Raw genomic sequence first — 19,278 nt, forward strand, 5'->3', positions numbered from 1 at the left:
TTATAAAAACCTGTCAGATGAGTTATTTATTAATAAAATGTGTGTAAAATCGCGTCAACTCAGCTTTAGATCGATGAGTCTGAGAAGTAAAGGTGGTCTGTGCGTAATGCTGAATACATTATAACCGTCTTTGAGCAGATTATGACATTAGGATGTGAACATTAGTTGTGTTAACTACAACTAATGTTCACATCCTTATTCTTGTAAGTTTGAACCCAATCTAGAATACAAGGGAACTCCAGGATCAAGTATTGAGAGAAATTCGCCTTCGTGGTGCACTTTTTGATGGAACTAAACAGCATTTGAGTAACATAGAGAGGAAAACCTCCCACGGTTAGCCTGACGACTCTAATCCCTGTTCCGACTAATACTGAGGATATTTTACATCAGTTGGTGTAAGAAGGATACGGAATTCGTAACGGCCCACAGTGGGTCAGCATCCAAGGTTTTGTGGCCAGAATTAGTATTTCGATAAAATTTGTTTCAAAATTTGGGGTTTTTTATTTAGGAGTTTTTATGTGCAGGTAAATTGAATTCATAGTTGAAATTTTGAAATACACTAAAAATACCCCAAAAAATAAAATGGTTACTGAAATATGGCTAACAAAAATAAAAAAAATAATACAGTAGGTTTAATAATTACGTTTAAATTAAATAATTAAATATAGCGATGAAACTATAATAATTTTCGTAATTTTATATTGAAAATGGTAATATTACAAAATAACGCGAATTAATCACAAAATAACGCGAAAACATGAAAAACAAACAAACATAATTTTTGTTTTTCGGTATATTTAGTCCACCTTTGCAATACGGGCAAAATGGGGCAGATTTTTTCTAAAGAAGAAACATCAAAGAAGACAACAACAACAAAAAAATGTTTAGCTAATTACCTCGGGGAACTTTTTGGAACTAAGTTTCAAAAGTCATTCAAACATTGTAAAACGTCAAATGATAAGATATAAACTATAAGTTTGTCAAGAGTATTAACTAATCCAACAAACTGAAAAATTGTTCTATAATTTCAGACTAATTGCACATATTTTAGCTGAAAATGTAATTTTTGACTTTGGGCCAAAGATCATGGTTTTCTGGCCCAGTAATCGCTGGGATTCGAACCCGGTTCCCTCATTGGAAGGCGAACGCTCTATCCCTTGAGCCATCACGGCTCAGTGACTGAACACATTGCTGCAATGATCAGGCTGGTCACAAAATTCTAGAGCATCAGCCCCTAGTAGGAATATTTACTGTTGTAGTTTAAAGACCCAAGTATAATTGGAGAGATAAGGAATAATTTTTTTTTTTTAAAAAATGTACATGTAAATGTACATTTATTAAATATATTTTCTCCCAATACTTGATCCAGGAGTTAATGATATCTTATTTGTTTATACATTTTATTGTAACCCTGATATATTTTTGTTCTGTGTACCAGAAAACTTCGATGCACAGTCAGTTTATGTTCCACATGGCTACGTGTCTGTCTTTGTGTTAAGTCTCTATAAAAATATAGTGAAAGAATTGAAGTCTTCGAGAAAGATTCTTTGCGAAGGAATTTAGAATGTGTCACTTAAGAGAATTGATACTTAACAGGCTTGGTTAACTCAAAATAGAATGGCAAGAACAGTTGCTAATGTAAGCAAATGCCATATTTCAATAACCAATGAGGATAGAGATACTCACTTGCTGGTCTCCCACAGTAAGAATGCCATGTAGTTTTGACCCCATTCAGATGACATTTTATTAATATATGCAGGGTACCTGCTACATTTTAGATTTTCAAATCCATGACTTAAGATCCAAGAATTTTTGACAAAAATACAACAATAAATTTAAAAAAGTAAGTATTATAACAACATTAATTGAAATGACAGGTATAACCAAAACTGTTATACTCTGTATCTTCATACTTATAGATTTTAAATTTAAAAAACAGTTAAAGAAAGAATTAAAGCAATAAAATAGCTGAAAAAAATTCAATTTTTTTCTCTTATTTTCTGCAGAATTATATTCTAAAAATACTTTTCTTGTTCATCAGAATGGAAAGAAATGTTACTGATTTTTCTGTTCTCATTTCGGAATAAAAAAAATTCGCCCAATGACTGGCTTGCTTCAGCTAGAATTTTAATTTGATAAAATAAAAAAAATTCTGAATTTCAGAAGTTTAAAAGATAATTAGCTCTGTAAATGATGTAGTTTCCTTCATTTTTTGAAAGAACACCATAATTTTTACAGAACAGGATAAAAACATTTTATATTTTAATAAAATATGACTGTGAGTCCGGATTTTGTTACAAATTCTGATATTCAGAACACCATGAAATTGGGGGAGGGGATATTCCATTTTAAAAGGTGACCTAAATCCCGGATTTTCTTTTTTCAAATAGTTAAAATCATGACAAATTTTGTTCAATACCGAAATTCATGACTTTCCATGATTTTTCAAGACTCTCCAGGTGCATGAATACCCTGTATATGTTTAAGACAATACCAGAGGCCACCGAATCATAGCTTATGCATCCCTACATTACAGTAACTAATGATAATAGTCAGAAGTCTTTTAAATCCTGTTCAGGGCAACATAGAAATTTCATTTTTCGAAAATGGATCAATTATTGAAGGAGAAAAAATCTTAATTCAGCTTAAATCTTCAAAGCATTAAGTTAACTCTTTCAAATCCAACATACAGTGAGATACAATGGGATATCCAATATACCTGTGATATAATAAAGACTTGGATGAGCATTGGATATCTGAAAATTTGGTAGTTCGTTTATAGTAGACTTAAGTTTTTTATTTTTATGTCTCCAACTTTAATATTGGTTTTGTTACTAATTGCTGATACATAAATTAGTAAATTTTAATAAATTTGAATAGTAGTCAAACAAAAACCACTCATTTTTTCCCACCGAAAATTAAAACCAATTAATTATTTTAATATTGGATTTATTATCTATTGAATCAGTTAATAATTTAGAAACAAACCGTTCATTATTTCCAACAATGCTAAAAACTGCCATATTATGTACTATCATAAAATTTTTTTTCAACAATGCTGTCATATGCTAAAAATTCATTTTTCAAAGAATTTGGGTATAGTGAACTAACATATATTAATGCGTAATATTTCGACTGTATATTAATCCTAGAAAGAGGACAAAATTTACTTTAAATTGTCCATTCTTTAGATGCAAAGTTTATTTCAATTTTAATGGAAAATAGATTTTTACAATTATTTTCACAATTTATTTCTCCAAGAAAACGAAACAAAACATGTCATCATTTTATTCTGTTCACAAGAAAAATTAATCAATTCAGCAGGTAAGTAAACAACAATTTTGGTTAAATGGCAGGATAGTTAGTTACAATTTATAAATATTTCTACCAAAATATAACAGATTTTTATTCACTTATTTTTAAAGTTAAAATTTTCACATCATTGATAACAACACACATTTAATGATATTGTACAAATCGGTGCAGAAATATCAGGACAAATCAAATACAGTGAAACCTCTCGGAAGCGACCGTTCCACAGACAGTAAAATGGTCGTTGATGGGTCGTTCTTAGAGGTTACTTCCATTGACTTCAAAATTGTTATCGAAAATACATGATTTTTCGCAACTGATTTTAATTTCAGTCATTTTCTTAGTGTGGATATGCTACTTCAGCTGACGTCATGAAAAGAGGAATCGATGCATAAAATTTAGCGTTGATAAAAATGATCTCAATTTACCTCTTATGAATGATAAAGCTTAATTTTTAAGTAAGTAAGCAATTATGTTTTTTTTTGTTTAAGTTTACATGTAATTTTACAGCATAAAAATTAATAAGCTTTAAAAGGTGGGAAGAAGTTTGTTTATTTGAGATGCTTGTTTTTTTTCTAAAATGAATTTTTTCTTTCTATTTTAATTTTTAATTCTAAAAGTAAATCATCGTCTTTAGTGCAACATGCATGCAACATATCATCAAAAAGAGCGCTCTAAATAAGAGCCTCACACAAACATTTTGAATACATTTTAATCTACTGAATTGTTTCGTTAAATTTTTTGTTTCGATATTTTTTTCGTGTTTTCTTTTTTGATCTTAACAGCATTTTGTGCAGTTGTTTTCCTAGTTAAAGTAAACTCTGTAAAGTTTACAGGAAGTCAAACTATTATTTTAAACATTATTCTAATTTTATTCCAGCAAACCTTTTCTTTTATGAAACATTTTTTCTTCCTGTGAAACTTTTTCTGTACGACCCAGTCAAAAATGTTCTCATAATGGAGATAACTTTTAGTGCTAGTACTGTTAAATGAATGTTTTTATTAAATTCAACTATGGACAATGATTTTTAAATTTGGATAAAATTTTAAGCCCAAAATTTTACAATAGCAAAATTGTTTTTTAACATATCGGGCAAATATATATACAAAATTACTAAAATTAGTCATAAATGATTGTTATTTGTAGTGACAATTTTTGAAAATATTTTCTCATTTTACCACAATTTTGTGTTGATTTTTTAATATAATTTTCACAAATTGTGTTTAAATTTTCACAAAATAGGTACCTTATAAAAAACATAGACAGAAGCCTGACAAAAGTCTACAGAAAAAATTCTGTGCCTTCCAAAAGTGGTCGTAAATAGAGGTGGTCTTTCCTGGAGGATTCACTGTATATATAATGAAATTTAGCGAAAAACATATCAGTACAAAAAAAAGGTAGAACAACAATTTGATCGTTACATAACATAAAATTAAACACCATTTTTTGAAGGAAAAAAAAACAACAACATGCAGCTTTATTTTTTTTTCCTTTAAAGCTTTCATACTAAGCATTTTCCAAGATTTTGCTATGCAACTAAATTTGATAACTAAACTATGAAGTTACCCTAAAGATAGAGCAACAATATTATTACAAAAGTAAAATTATGCATAATTTTTAGAAAAGACAAACAAACAATCAGTGTTAATTTCTTCCAAAAATTAGTTTCAATGCCAAAGTAATTTACAAACACAATGAAACTTAAAACGAAACATATTAAGCTATGCAAAAGATAAAGCAACGATTGTAATAACAAAGTTATGGACATTTTTCAAGGAAAAAAAAATCAGTTTTAGTGCAAAACAAAAGGAAATCTTATAATTTTTTGACTTACATTAAGTCTAAACTTTCAAATAACAATTCACAAAGTAATTTTTTTTCAATTATCCAAGAAAAATATACTAATATATTGAAGAACACTATAAAACTGTAATAAAATCTAAAATATTTTTACAAATATAGTTTGAAAAGTATGCAATAATTTTATCATCTTAAAATTATATTAAAAATAAAATACACACATAAGGGAAAATAACAAAAAGTATGAGTTCTTGAGATTTATTTTATGCTGTTTAAAATCGTTACTTTTTCATTAAGGTTTCTATAAGAATAAATCTTTAAAGCATAACAAAACTGATGAATGATAAACCTGATAAAAACAATGTTTATATGAAACAACAATTTTCCCTTACATTATCAACAAAAAAATTTGGTTAAAAAAAATCAAAATCAAATGAAAATTTTTGCATAACATAATTAGTTATAAACATGAATTCAATTTAATAAACTTTATAAACTCAACAAGTATAGACGTTCTTAGATTACACTAACATAACATCTATTTGAAAATGCAATAAAATAATCTGTATAGATAACTATATTTAGTAAATAAAAGGAACTATAGGGGAATGTAGATTTTTGGATATAAACAATTAATGTTAACAAAATGACAAGAAAGTTATGCATATTGCCAAACATAAAATTTGAATAGACATCAGATAACACTACTGAAAGTTCAGTAATCAATTAAGTATTTAGGTTTAAATATAAAGTAAAATAAAAAAAGGAAAGTTTTCTTAAAGATCAATACTTGGTATTTCTGCACCAAATACTGGTTCTTGACTTCAATATGAATTACTGACATTAGTGGATTATTATTGCTTTATTCACAATTTAAAGCCACAGAGAACAATCCCGTTAAAGCTCCCATTAATTTATTCAACAGAAACAAAGGCACGAGTAATTAATTCATATGAAATGCTCTAAGATGATTTATCCATAATTTTGAATAATGAATGATGTGAGGTTAATTTTGATGAAATGCACTAAGATGATTCATCTATAACTTTCAGAATTGATGAGGAATCACGATTAACAGATCCATTTTGGTAATTAGAATGGGGATAGGAAGAGTAGGGGGTATCATAGAATATAGAATTTTTACACCCATTGGTCAAACGATGAACACTGGTTATAGGGAGTTTCTCAACACAGTCCCTCATGGTTTTATCTATTTCGGTATAAAATGATGATTTTCCAGAGACAACGATAGGGCCATTGTTGAATTCACGCTTCTGGCCATGAAATTCTATCTCCTCGTACTTTTGCTTCACATAGCAATCGGAACACAAGTAGCTGGTAGAGGGTGTACTCGGCCTGGAGCAACCGGAATTGATGCAGGCGGGTGCCGAAAGTTTACCGAAAGATCCTTTGAGCTGCTGACCGCTATGATATCTGTCAATAGCTGAGGTGAGGTAATTCTGAATGAGTTTCTTTTGATGCTCGTGTTTCTTCTCCATGTTCAGGCAGGCTACTACGACCTGTCGTGGACTCAAGCTGCCTCCTGTGTTTGAGTTCTGAGACATCATAGGCAAACCGCTCAATGTTCTTTTATTTTTCAGACCTGCAGACGTACGTTTGAAAGTGGTGGATTCACCCTTGAAAGATCCGCTCCTCTTTGCAATGTTCTTCAGTTTTTTACTCATGCTTCGACCCAGACTACCAAACTGCTTTGCAACGGTCTGGAACTGCTTAGCCGCTTTACTCTTTTTGTTTTTGCCACCGGTACAAGAGATTCCACCGTCGGTGGCACTGTCGTCCGATTCATAAGGGTCGACGCTCTTATTATTATCGGATGAATGGTTGTTCATTTCTTTATCCTCAATAACCTCTATATTCTGGATGTCCAAAAACTCACTCAAGCGCATCAATTTCTCTTTATCTGTTAGGGTCAATCTAGCAATCACCCACGAATCATTCTCATCCTGACCCCATCTCACCTCTGGACCAGGGTCTACAGCAAATTGTAAAGGCAGCAATTTATTGTCTGGATCAGTCACTGGAACAACAGCTGAAACAAAGCAAAAAAGAACTGTAAGCACAAAACAAAAATTGACACAGAGTACAGATTGGAAAGAAAAGAAGTTTGAAAATTTGAATTTCTAAGAGCCAGGAACTTCCAAAATATGAAAAATTCATTTTAACTCGCATATGAAAAATTCATTTCAGTCGCAGCAGCATTCGGGGGTGCTGCAAGAAATTGGTTTCGAGGAAGAACCAGAGGTGGGAAAGGTTATCTCTACAAGGGAGATAAAAGAGTTCATGTGAATGTGGGAGAGAATTTCACAGTTCGTGTAAAAGAAACACCCCGAAAAAGTTGCAACAGGTCGTACAACAGAGCTATTTAATGACACTTGCCTAACTCATTTCTGCAGCATTCTGAAAAGGAGGAAGAAACAAACCTTCTTGGACAGTTTTTTCTAAATCCGGCTAAAAAAACAAAGACCAGTGAAGAGAAAAGCAGTGACTAAAATTAAGCATACAGTAGCATTTAAGTTGTGTGTAAGTTGCATTTAAGTGACCAAAATACAAATATGTATGCACACTTTATAAAACCAGTTTTTTTCTTGCTTTACATTCTCTTTTATTATGTTTTTAAACAATATTTGTCATTTATTAATACATTTTACATATTCAACAAAAACAATTGAGGGTAACATTTTTGGGGCTGGGACGGATTAATGGCATTTAAATTAATTTCAATGGGGAAAACTGCTTTGGATACGAGCAAGGTTACGGAATGAATTAAACTCGTATCTCGAGGTATCACTGTATATGTATTACCATGAATGACAGAAATCAAGAGAAGGTTGACTCTCACCGGTCAACCAACACATAGACGCTTTGGAGAATGTCCGAATTATTTCTTATATCCGATTTGATATTAATTTATTCGCTGATGTTATTATATTTATTCGATATTTTAATATCTGATGAGGATAGATTAGGAGAAACATCAGTGTTCAGTGTACCGATTAAATGCATTAAGGCATTGGCACTTTACCTTAATAAAACATTGATGATGGACATACCAGGCAAATGCATACCAGAGAGTGGCACTTAACTAGACCCAATATATACTCTGGACATTTACAAAAGCGACTATGTGATTTTCAATATTCACCGGTGGAAGTCAACAACTATCAATTTCGATCATTCACAGAAATATATATATAAATACTAATTCCAGTAACCATAAATGAACTTTATTGCTTTATGTAGAAAGTTCTAAGAGTTTGAGGCAGGGTTTGAGTTTTGGACGTCCTAAACTGGTTTTGGATAGGACACATGGGTTTTAAACTGTCCTAAATGGTCTAAAACTGTCCAAAACCTTGAACATTGGTAAAAGGTAAAAATTCTATTTGTGTAACCATTGTATACATAATAATTTCATACATTAATAAATATTTGATAATTTTTATACAATTTGCTTTAACTTATTGAAGGAAAAAAATATAATAAGAAAAGATTCATAACTTTTGAAGCTCCATAATCTATTGAACAATAAAAGTGAATACCTTATCATTTAAATATAAATAAACATGCTTTTAATACTGATAAATTGTGTTTTTGCATAAGGATAAATAATGCAACATTATGAATAATAATAAATTTTTTTTAATAAAATAAAACTTTGTCTTTATTTTGTTTCTTGTTCAAAAATTAACCTTTTATTTGTCACATTATTTTTTTAAAATTGTGATATAATTTGAACAAAAGGGTTTTGGACAATATTACACAAATTAGTTTGGGACAGTTCAAGACAAAGGGGTTTTGGACAGGACGGTTTAAACAATGGATTAATTCATTCTGTCCTAAACTTTGCCAACTTTGGTTTGACTACGGTCAAAATGTGCATCACATCGATCTAAACTCTGAAGATGGAGCAACTTCCAAGGGGCAGGGGTATCATTAGATAAGTTTCTCAAAAGCTTAAGACTAATAGCAAATAAAAGTTTATGAGTATGTCATAAGTTAATTGAAAAATCTGGCACTTTGGAAACCGTTGCCAACATTTGGTGATACACCAGAATAAGTCTAAAATATTTTCTAACCAGTCTAAAACATTTAAACTTATCGGAATGTGTCAAGATACTTTTATTCTACAAAGAAAATATATCATTCATTTCTCAGTTAGTCTGATTTATTTTAAATTATATGGAATGAGCCCGAATATTTTTAGGTGAGATAGAAAATATACCTAATAACTAATTTAGTTGTTTCATCAGTCTAGTTACTTAAACCAGATTCATTACATGTTTGTATTCCAGGCATGGACATAATATAAGGTCCATGGAAATTAGTCTCAATTATCATAGAACATATTATAGAACATGAGCATAGTGAGCATATAATCATAGAACATCTTACCTAAAGCAAAATTTTTTTTCTGATAGCAGGATTCTAAAACATGCCATACCAAAATGAGTAAGGTTAAATTGTAATTGAAAAAAGTAAGGTGGTATCCAAATTGAAAGTAATATGCATACACAAAGTCAGGGTGAATAGCCAAATCTTTCAACAAAAAAATAAGCACCTTTTAAAGTACTTTTTAAGCAGTCAAAAAATATTTTTTAGTACTATATACTAACAAAATGCGAAATAATTTTCAAAGATTTTATATGATCATGATAAAATAAAGTTTCTGACAAAGAGCTCTTTTCTTGATTAAATAATCCATTATAAAAAGTTGAAGAGATTTTTCGGTTCTATATCAGAGGGTGGAAAATGAAGCCTGAAATAGAGAATATCTTGCAAAATGCAGCAGAGTTGCACATGAGAGGGCAAAAATCTCACCAAACCCAGTTCAGTAGAAGCACATGTGGATCTGCAAGTATTTCATCATATATGCAAAATGATTAGCTCTTTCATATGCTAAGGACAGAGGAGACGCCAAAATAGATTTTGGTTGAATAAATTGTGAAAATGTTGAATAGAACAATGTGAAAAGCAAGCTTTGCATAATACATGGTGAAAATCGACTTAATAAAGAAAAGAAATCTCATTTTCGAAAAGGGAAAATTAAGCCCTTTTTAAAAACACCCAATGAAAAAAGCACCTTAAGGGGGCTTTTAAAAAATGAAAATCGAAAATAAGCATCTTTAAGCACTTTTTAAAAATGCTACGCACTTTGAAAGCAACATGCAAAATTTGCAGTAAGTTACATTTTTCTCATAGCCATAAATAAATTTTGAAACAATCAAGAAAATGGTTACAATCAAGTTCAACCTTAAAATAAGACAATAGTTGAAAGTGAATAAAAAAAAACCCAGGATGACCAGTAAATTCTTTCTTTCACGTATTCAGGGTTGCCACAGTAAAAAATGAAAAAAAAGAGTTGCTTTTAGTAGCCTCAAGCATGAAAATAGTTGCCTGAACAGGAACAAAAATTTATCAAAAATAGTAGCCAAGTAATTAAAATTACAGCTTAATTGTCAAATACTATGATTAGGACTGGGTGATGTCAGAAATTTTAAATCGTGATACATCGTCAGTTAGACATCGCAATATAGCGATTTAGCATATGTTCAAAAATTACTCCATGGGAAATCTTTACATCAATCAAAAATAAATAAAAAAGAATAAATCTATTACAAAAGAAAATATTAATTCTAAATATATTCTGCTATGACATCAATATCATTGCTTAATTTTTTCAATTAAAATAATAAAGAAGTCAAACTAAAAGCAAACCCAACCTTTATTTCATTTTTCTTAAATTAAAAATTATTTAAGATTTATTGAATAAAAATAATACTGTAACAAAATATTTTACATACATGCATTAAAAATGAAAGAAAGTGGAAAACTAACCAAAGGAATGTTCACTTTAGAAATGTTTTTTTTTTTTTTTTTTTGAATTATTTGTTGGAAAAAAACCCATGCTTTTGAAACATCATTAGACCCTTTCTTATTTAAAATAATAAAAGGTAGTATTAACTAATGGTCAAATTCTGTACTTAATAAATGTAAAAATATTCTTACTTATTTATTATTATTTTCTTTTTAGAAAACAAAATCGACTAAAGATTTATTTGTTTAAAAATGATACTGACTATCTAACAAATTATAACAACAAAATTATATAAATTATACTGACTATCTAACAAACAAGTATTGAAAGAATTTAAATAAAAATTAAAAAAAAAAATACTTTAAGTACTAATGTTAAATTATTAAAAAGCGTCAAAACATTACTAAACTCTTTATTTAATTTTTAAAAAAATATTTGTTTTAACTAATAGCCAAATTTTTTAAAACTTTGTTTTCATTTTCTCAAAAATAAAAGCAAATTAATTAAAGGTAAGCTTTGTTTGAATTTTTTTATAATTAAAAACGATTGATCAAATTATTATACTTACCTACATTTAATAAATTTAAAAAAACTAACTTTTTATAACAAAGTTAAATACAAAATACCCCTATTAAATTGTATCGCTTAAAATGAAAAACAAAAGTTGAAAAAAAATCAATGAAGAATCTTTTTTTATTGATTTTTCTTTTCTTTTCATTGATCTATTGAGTTCAGAACGAAAATTTAAGATAACAGCGATTGTACAGCAATTGCAAAGTAACAGTAGGTCTACTAAAAATAATTGACAAGAATCGTTAAACCCAGACAAAAAAAAAAAAATTGATACGAAATAATGCAGAATGAAACGATCGCTAAGTAGCAAAAGTCTCACTGAAAATAATTTACTAGGAACTCGACAAAATAAAATGCACAATGATCACAAAATGACTTAAATCCCATTGAAAATAATCTTCAAAAAACGCAAAATCCCAAAGACAAAAATGGACATAAAGAAACTATGCATTGCGTTCTAATATTACAATGCTGATCCTTGCACGAAACCGGGAGTTCTGATTCAATTCGCTCTTCGTCATTCAACATCACGAAACTAACATCGTGCCTCTGCAGCTAGACAAAAACAAAATCGTCAGTACGGTAACAGCGTCAGCCTAGTCAAGGATCCTTGCACATTAAATCGTTAAACCGCGATTGTAGTCTTATTCCGGCGGCTTACATCAGATTTCTGATGCATCGCATAAAACGAAAGTCACTACATCGGCCTACCGATGTATGCGTTAAATCGCTATTTCGCGATACATCGATTTATCCCCCAGTCCTAACTATGCTCCAATTAAAAAAAAGTTTTGTGCAAATATAAAAGGCATACACATTAGAAAATAGGTACCTAAATAATAGTCGAATTACAATAAAATATGAATGTTAATCGAAGGAAAAAACAATTAAAAATAACACAACTGCCCCTCAGAGAGAAAATATAACAAGTACTTTATTAGATCTAATGGAAATTTAAATTCTTGGCTTTTTGGACATAAATGATTGTATAAAAGCTTGCTTTCTTTTATTAACAAATTGAAAAGTAACGTTCATTTTCGCGAAAAAACTTCGCTAAGAGTAAAAAAGTTTCCTAGTAGTCGCCTATTCCTGAAAATAGTTGCTTTTTTAGCCTTTTCAGGCAAAAAAAGTCGCCATAGTCGCCTAAGGTCGAAAATAGTAGCAAATAGTCGCATTTTAGTAGTCTGTGGCAACCCTGCGTATTCTTTATTCATGTTTAAAACTGTTTAGGGACCAAGCTATAAAGTTTGGAGGCAAATTTTGGCAAACGGACAATAGGCTGTACATCCTTGACCTGAAGGCATAGGTTTGATTGTAATAAGCCTGAAAAATATCATGCTGAATAGAAAATATTGGAGACTTTTCTAATAAGCTAGGCACATAGTAAAATGAGCTAAAATGTTTCAATATCACGACCCCCTGCAGAAGAATTTTTTCGGGCTTTCTGCGACATGCCTCTCTAACACTAATATTTTTCTGAAGGATATTTAAAATTAAAAAATATAAGCGTTACAAATTTAACGTAACAGAAGCGTTAACTTCAAAAAATAAATAAGTAAATAAACAAAAAAAAATCACATCACATAAAATATTTTTTTAAATTTATTACTGAATATATTTTTTTTATTCTAATATTATGGGCGATATTCTCACATTTTTAGGAAGATAACACATTAATTATTTCTTTTTTCGCATTTTGTAATTCATTATTACATTCATATTTGTTGTTGTAATAAATAATAGTGTTTAAAAATAAGGAATTTTAAAAGCCATGTGTAAATCAGTAGTTATAACTCCATGAAAAAATAGAGCGAAAATTTCTACAGAAAAGAAAACTAAATTTTTGACTTCATTATTCCTTATTTTTCGTTATTCTCAAAAGAAAATAGAAAGATCATAAGCATTTTCCCCCCACTCCGATGTGCGAGAAAGGCATCTTTTGAATATAATTCTGATTGAAAATTTCTGCAGAAAAGAAATGAGTTAGCTGATGAAGCAGCACGAGCTGGCTCTAGGGCAATTTTCTGGGGCCCTGAACCAGACTTGGGAATTTCTCCCACCTCTTTCAGGGGCACCTATATTCAAGCTCTATGGAAAAATTGCCCATGAGCAATAGCGCGAAGCAGATTGTCAGAGAAAAGCTAAGGAACTGAATTGTGACTGCCCCAGTGTACGTCAAAAAGAGCTTCTAAAGTTAAACAGGAACAGCTTGAGGAAGATCATTGGTCTTCTCAGTGGACACTGCATCCTCAGGGGACATCTATACGTAATGGGTATTGAAACTAATCCTCTTTGCAGAGGTTGTCACCTTGAAGAAGAGACATCACAACATATACTTTTTGATTGAGAGGTATATTCTGCTCAAAGATTTGAGCCTTTAGGGCAACATTGTATTAAGGCCTAGGAACTGCAAGATGTTCCTGTAAGGTGTTTGTTGAATTTTATTTCAGCTATGGGGCTTTCTGGCTAATCAAGATTTAGGGTTTGGGTACAATAGACCTCTGGTCAATGTGTCCAGCTCTTGGAGCTGCCCAACCTCAAAGTCTAAGGTTTTGTGACAATGTCGCCATGATTCTAACCATGGAGCTCCCGGCATACATAAAAATTATTTAGGAAGAAGGTAGTTACCATCCAGTATTTGAGAATCATCATCACATCTTTTTTTTTCTTCCATGGGCACCAGGGCAGAGAAATGAGCAGAGTCATAGGTGAGACAGAGAGGGGAGCGGAGGCATTCAGAGGGTGGACACTCCAGTGGGAGGTAGATTCCTCCGAATGGTATGGGAGCAAAAGGTTCACCAGTAATGTCCTTCAGCACCGTGTCCGCTATGATGATGATAGCTCTCTTGAGTACATGTGCAAGGGCCAGGACATGAATTTCTTCCAGGCTTTCATATACTTCCGATTGCCCATCACTGCTGTGAGTGCCACTGCTGTAAAAATTAAGATTCAATAAGCGTGAATTATTTCACTTAAATACAAATATTATCACTAAACATACCATAACCGGTCAAATGACCGTTCAAGAAATTTTGCATCAAAAATGCGCTTATCATCTTATCGTTTTTGCAAATGACTTTTTCTAACAATTATATACAGTTAATATTCTGTTATTATTATTATTTTTCGTATTTTGTTTGTTTTGAATGACACTTGTCGTATACCTATTTCTACCACAACTAGTCATTTGATAGGGAGAACAATTTATTGATTTATAAGGTTATTGGATCAGAAATTACGATGTAATGCAGGTTCAAAGTATTGCATTCGATTAATTGCACATTTCTACAAAGACTGTTGCGTAATTAGTTTAATCAGAATAACTGTAAATTCAAATTTCAAGAGAGTACCTAAAATTTTAGATTCACATTTTTGTGTAAGAAAAACTAAAATGTTTTGGTGAGTAGCTTATATTGTATTTTCATAGCTTTACTTTATTTCTAACTAATTGTTACTTTTTACCCAGAAAAATGTCGAAAAAATCAAGACAGCACAAGTTCTCAGAAGAGATAATATTAATTATAAGAGTTATAGAAATAATAATAATTAGAAGATAATATTCTTAAAATAATTATAAGAATTATAGAAATAATAATAATTAGAAGAAATATGTTGGCGGAAAATATACAATGGAAACACCCTATATATGTATAGAAAAAGAGTTGAGCAATGAATTAAATTTTTTTATTCTTTGTGTTTGTAATACATAAAAATTGGCAAAATACAATTTTGTTTAATTATAATAAAGTTTCTTTAGTTTATTTCCTTTCAAACATCCATATTTCATACAAGAAACATAAAGTCTGGTCATTTGACCGGCTATGGTAGAAATAGGTATATAATAAGTGTTGGTGTGTTTAGTGTTAAAAGTGAAATTCTCATTCAATGAATTATTGAAACATTCTAAATAGCAAGTACAGTCGAACTCGTTTATAACGAGCTCGGATTTAACGAGGGAAATGAGAATATTTGGTTGGATCAATGTTAAGTCTATGGAATAGAAGTCGCTTTTAACGAGCAAGACCCGGCTTTAGCGAGCAATATTTTTCTGTCTGGCAATCTTTTTTCTCATCTTTCTAGTCTTTCTGTCTTATCTTTTTTTCAAAATGATATGAAATGCGCGAGTCAAAAGTAAGCTAACAAACTATTTTAAATACGTAGATTAATGAAAAAAATAAATGTTTTGGTAAGAATCTTTTCCTTCATTTTTCTTTCCGTTTATATTTCCTTTCCTTTAAGACTGTAGCGCAACTAGAAATTTTTTGCTGGTTTGGGGGGAGGGGTTAGTTGTCACTAAATTAAGATAAATATTTAATTAAACTAATTAATGTAATTAAAGTAAGTAAGTATTAATTAAATTTTAAGTCAACTCAATCATTTGACCTCCCAAGCCCCCCCCCCCCTCTTCTGGATGCACGTCTGCCTTAAGGACCCGTTTATTACGAGCACTCGGATTTAACGAGTACATGTTACGGTCCTTTTGTGCTCGTTATAAACGAGTTCGACTGTACTATAAAAAAAAGTTAGATGTAAAAGAAGCTGAATAAAACAAAAAATAATGCGAATAAAGTACAAATAAAGGTGTTGCTTTAAATGTTTATGTAAGGGTCATTGAAGCGTAGAATGCAAAATCAATGTAAGAAACGTGAGAGTCAAACTCATAACGATCTGTTTTGATTTGGGAAAGAGAAGCCGATAGTAGGTCACTCGGAGAAGTGAAAACGAAAAAATTCCGAATCCATTATTTCTAGTGTTGCATATAAGGGGAATAGTTAAAAAAAAAGTATAGTAAAAAAAAAGTAAGGCGAATAGTAAAAAAAAAGTAAGCTGACAAGTTCCATAACTGCATGCAATCTAAAAATAACTGCGCGTAATCCAAATATGTGATTCTCAAAATATTTTAATGCTTTATGAATCAGCTAGTTGCTGCAGTTTTATAATGAAAGAATTAGCAGATTGTCTTACTTTATAGATTCCCCGAACTGAGCAGTTAGAAGTATATACATTTGGAAATAGCCTCACTCTGGGTGACACAAAATGTAAAAGGATTCCTTCTTGGGGAAATATTCCCTTTGAAATTACCATACCGGTTTTAATAACACAACTTTATTGAGACAAAACACACAGAGAACTAAACTACATAATACACAAAAATAAACATTTACTAATCACGTGATTTTGTGCACGTGATATTTTTCATTTCTTTTCATTCAAACTTATTTTATTTGCTTCAATAATAAAATGTTAAACGATACTATTTCGCTATTTTTTAGAGAAAGATGTGAACAATCCTGAACAACAATGCTATTTGGCAATCGTATGACAAAAAGATTTATTTCTCAATCTTAATGTGCATTTTTTAAAATATAATTCGAAATTTGTATAAATTATAAAACATTTCATAAATTTGATGACATTTATCTTTTTTGAGTGAATAGTTCCCTTTCAATCAACTTCCCTCAGTTTCCTTTCTAAGACATTTTTCCTTTCTGTCCTTTTTGAGACATTTTGCTGCAATCTACTACAGTAATGAAAGGTATAATAGCAGATGATAAAGCGAAATAAGTGACTGAAAAAGAATTCACTGTTTACGTTTGGCGCGCATTAAGGATTGTCTCAATTTCAAGCGTGGACACTCCCGCGTCAAAATGATCTCATCGTCTGAGGAGGGGTGGACAAGTGCCAACTCCTGGTGAACGAACTATAATACCCACTGAATAACTTGGGCAAACCATGTTCATTCGCGTATTGAAGTAAAAATTTTGGAAAAAGCTGTGATATTAGTTATAAATATTACCTAGAGCTGCAAAGTTGTTCTTCTGAATTTCTTTGAACACTGGATTGTCTGGGTTCTGAAGAGGAGAGTTTCAAAAGACTTTCCCACTCTTTTTTCCATTCTTCTTCGCTGTATATCAAACCAGCCTGAAGAGGGAAAACAATAGCAACTAGTATTATTTGAAGAGGGAGTTTTAAAACAGAAATTACTTAGTAAATTATTGCTATTTTATAACTCAGGTTATACATAACAGATAAATTATAAAATAAAAATGCTCTATAAATATTTTTTTGAATATTTAAGTGAAGAAAACATTATTTCTTACTAATTAAAATTTTTTCATGAGATTCCAACATTAACACCAGGGGAAATATTTCTAATAAACCTGTACAATTGTTGGCCTTTGCTGATGACATAGACATTATTAGAACACCTATAGCACTAAGACAGGCTTTTATTTCTTTAGAGAAAGCAGCTCTCAAGATGGGCCTGAGAATAAACGAGAGAGAAACTAAATATTTTGCCCTGTACTAAAACAAGTTTCAATAACACCCATTTAGAAATTGAAGAATATAAATTTGAGTTTATTGACCATTCCGTTTACTTGGGTTCTGTAATCAACAACAGAAACAATATTACAATGGAAATGCAAAGGGGAATTACTGTAGCCAATAAATGTTTCGATGGAATTCAAAAATGCGTAAGATCTAATGTAATTCATAGAAAAACTAAAGTTTTATTATATAAATCTCTTTTAATATCAATTTTAATATATGCTTGCGAAACCTGGACAATATCTTGCACGGATGACGATATGTTGGGTGCCTTTGAGAGAAAAGTCTTGAGAAGTATTTTTGGGGGAATTCGAAAAAATGGTGAGTGGCTTAGAAGAACAAATCTAGAGTTTTATCACTCATATAACAAACCTGGCATTATTAACTTTATTAAACGACAAAGAATAAAATGGGCAGGCCACATTATCAGAACGGACGAAGACCGTACCACAAAAAGAGTTTTCAGTGCCAGACCAATTGGCACGAGAAAAAGAGATATGCGGAATTTGAGATGGATAGATGGCCTAGAAAAAGACCTTATGGTCTTAACTAAAAACTGGAAAACACTAGTTGGAAAAAGGTTAGCATGGAAAAAACTTCTTGAGAAGACCAAGGCCCATCCTGGGCTGTCGAGCCATTGATGATGATGATTTCAAATTTTTCCAGATTTACGAGTTAATTAGACAAAGATTTCTAAAAAAAAAGCATTTAATAAAATGTATGAAATTAAAATTTTTTATGTAGGGAGACCTGTAATTCCTGATCAAAAAATGCAAACATCTATTTTGTGAAAAAATATTCAAGATAGAATTTTGATATTTACTGGAAGTTTGAGGGTTTATGAGATGAGTCCTATGCTACCTTCTTTTGTTTGAAAATCGAATTAGAATTTAAAAGATTTTAAATTTTTAGTGATCAGGAATTACCCCTTCTCTTGATCATTTCTGAGGGAATTCCTGATCACTTCTGGGGGAATTACTTATCAGATCACCAGTTTTTATAGTAAAGGGGCTGTTTAAAAATAATTATACAATGGTAATTAACAAATTAGATATCAAGATCAAACAAATAAATCAAAAAGATATGTTTAAGGAGCTAACAAAACGATTTATTTAAAAAGCAAGAATAAAGATTAACACTTTAAATTTTCCAAAAATCTTTGCATCATGTCATACATTTTAGGCAAGCAGCCAACTCATTCTCATGTTCTGCTGAAACATAAGAAAGAGTTCACACATGGGTTTCTTTTGCTGGATTTTGTTACTTCATTAAGTGAGAGTGTAAAGTAAAGTAAGGTATGTCAATAGCTCTCACACTGAAATTTTCATTTTCAATCATTAAAAGAAATTCACTGATTTTGCTTTCTAGAAGCTTAGTATCCTTTTTAGGCTTATAATTTCCCACCATATTTATATTAGGTTAATTTATA

At 30.7% G+C, this 19,278-nt stretch overlaps 1 protein-coding gene across 2 annotated transcripts in view; it reads right to left on the reverse strand.

The window, feature by feature from the left end:
* Positions 1–3,273: 3,273 nt before the first annotated feature.
* LOC107452359 (OTU domain-containing protein 7B) overlaps positions 3,274–19,278 on the reverse strand; it is a 41,391-nt gene continuing 25,386 nt past the window's right edge. The window contains exons 9-11 of one of the 2 annotated variants that reach the window (XM_043049402.3): positions 17,317–17,441; positions 14,148–14,452; positions 3,274–7,163 (exon numbers count right to left, since the gene is read on the reverse strand). In XM_043049402.3, coding sequence (XP_042905336.2) covers positions 6,139–7,163; positions 14,148–14,452; positions 17,317–17,441 — 1,455 coding nt within the window. In that variant the 3' untranslated portion in view covers positions 3,274–6,138. The remainder of the gene's footprint in view (positions 7,164–14,147; positions 14,453–17,316; positions 17,442–19,278) is intronic. The other variant, XM_043049404.3, reaches the window with a different exon arrangement.

The sequence above is a fragment of the Parasteatoda tepidariorum genome, chromosome 7 (assembly GCF_982258835.1).
Source record: "Parasteatoda tepidariorum strain Cologne lab strain chromosome 7, Ptep-v5.0, whole genome shotgun sequence".
In the NCBI taxonomy this organism is placed as follows: Eukaryota; Metazoa; Arthropoda; class Arachnida; order Araneae; family Theridiidae; genus Parasteatoda; species Parasteatoda tepidariorum.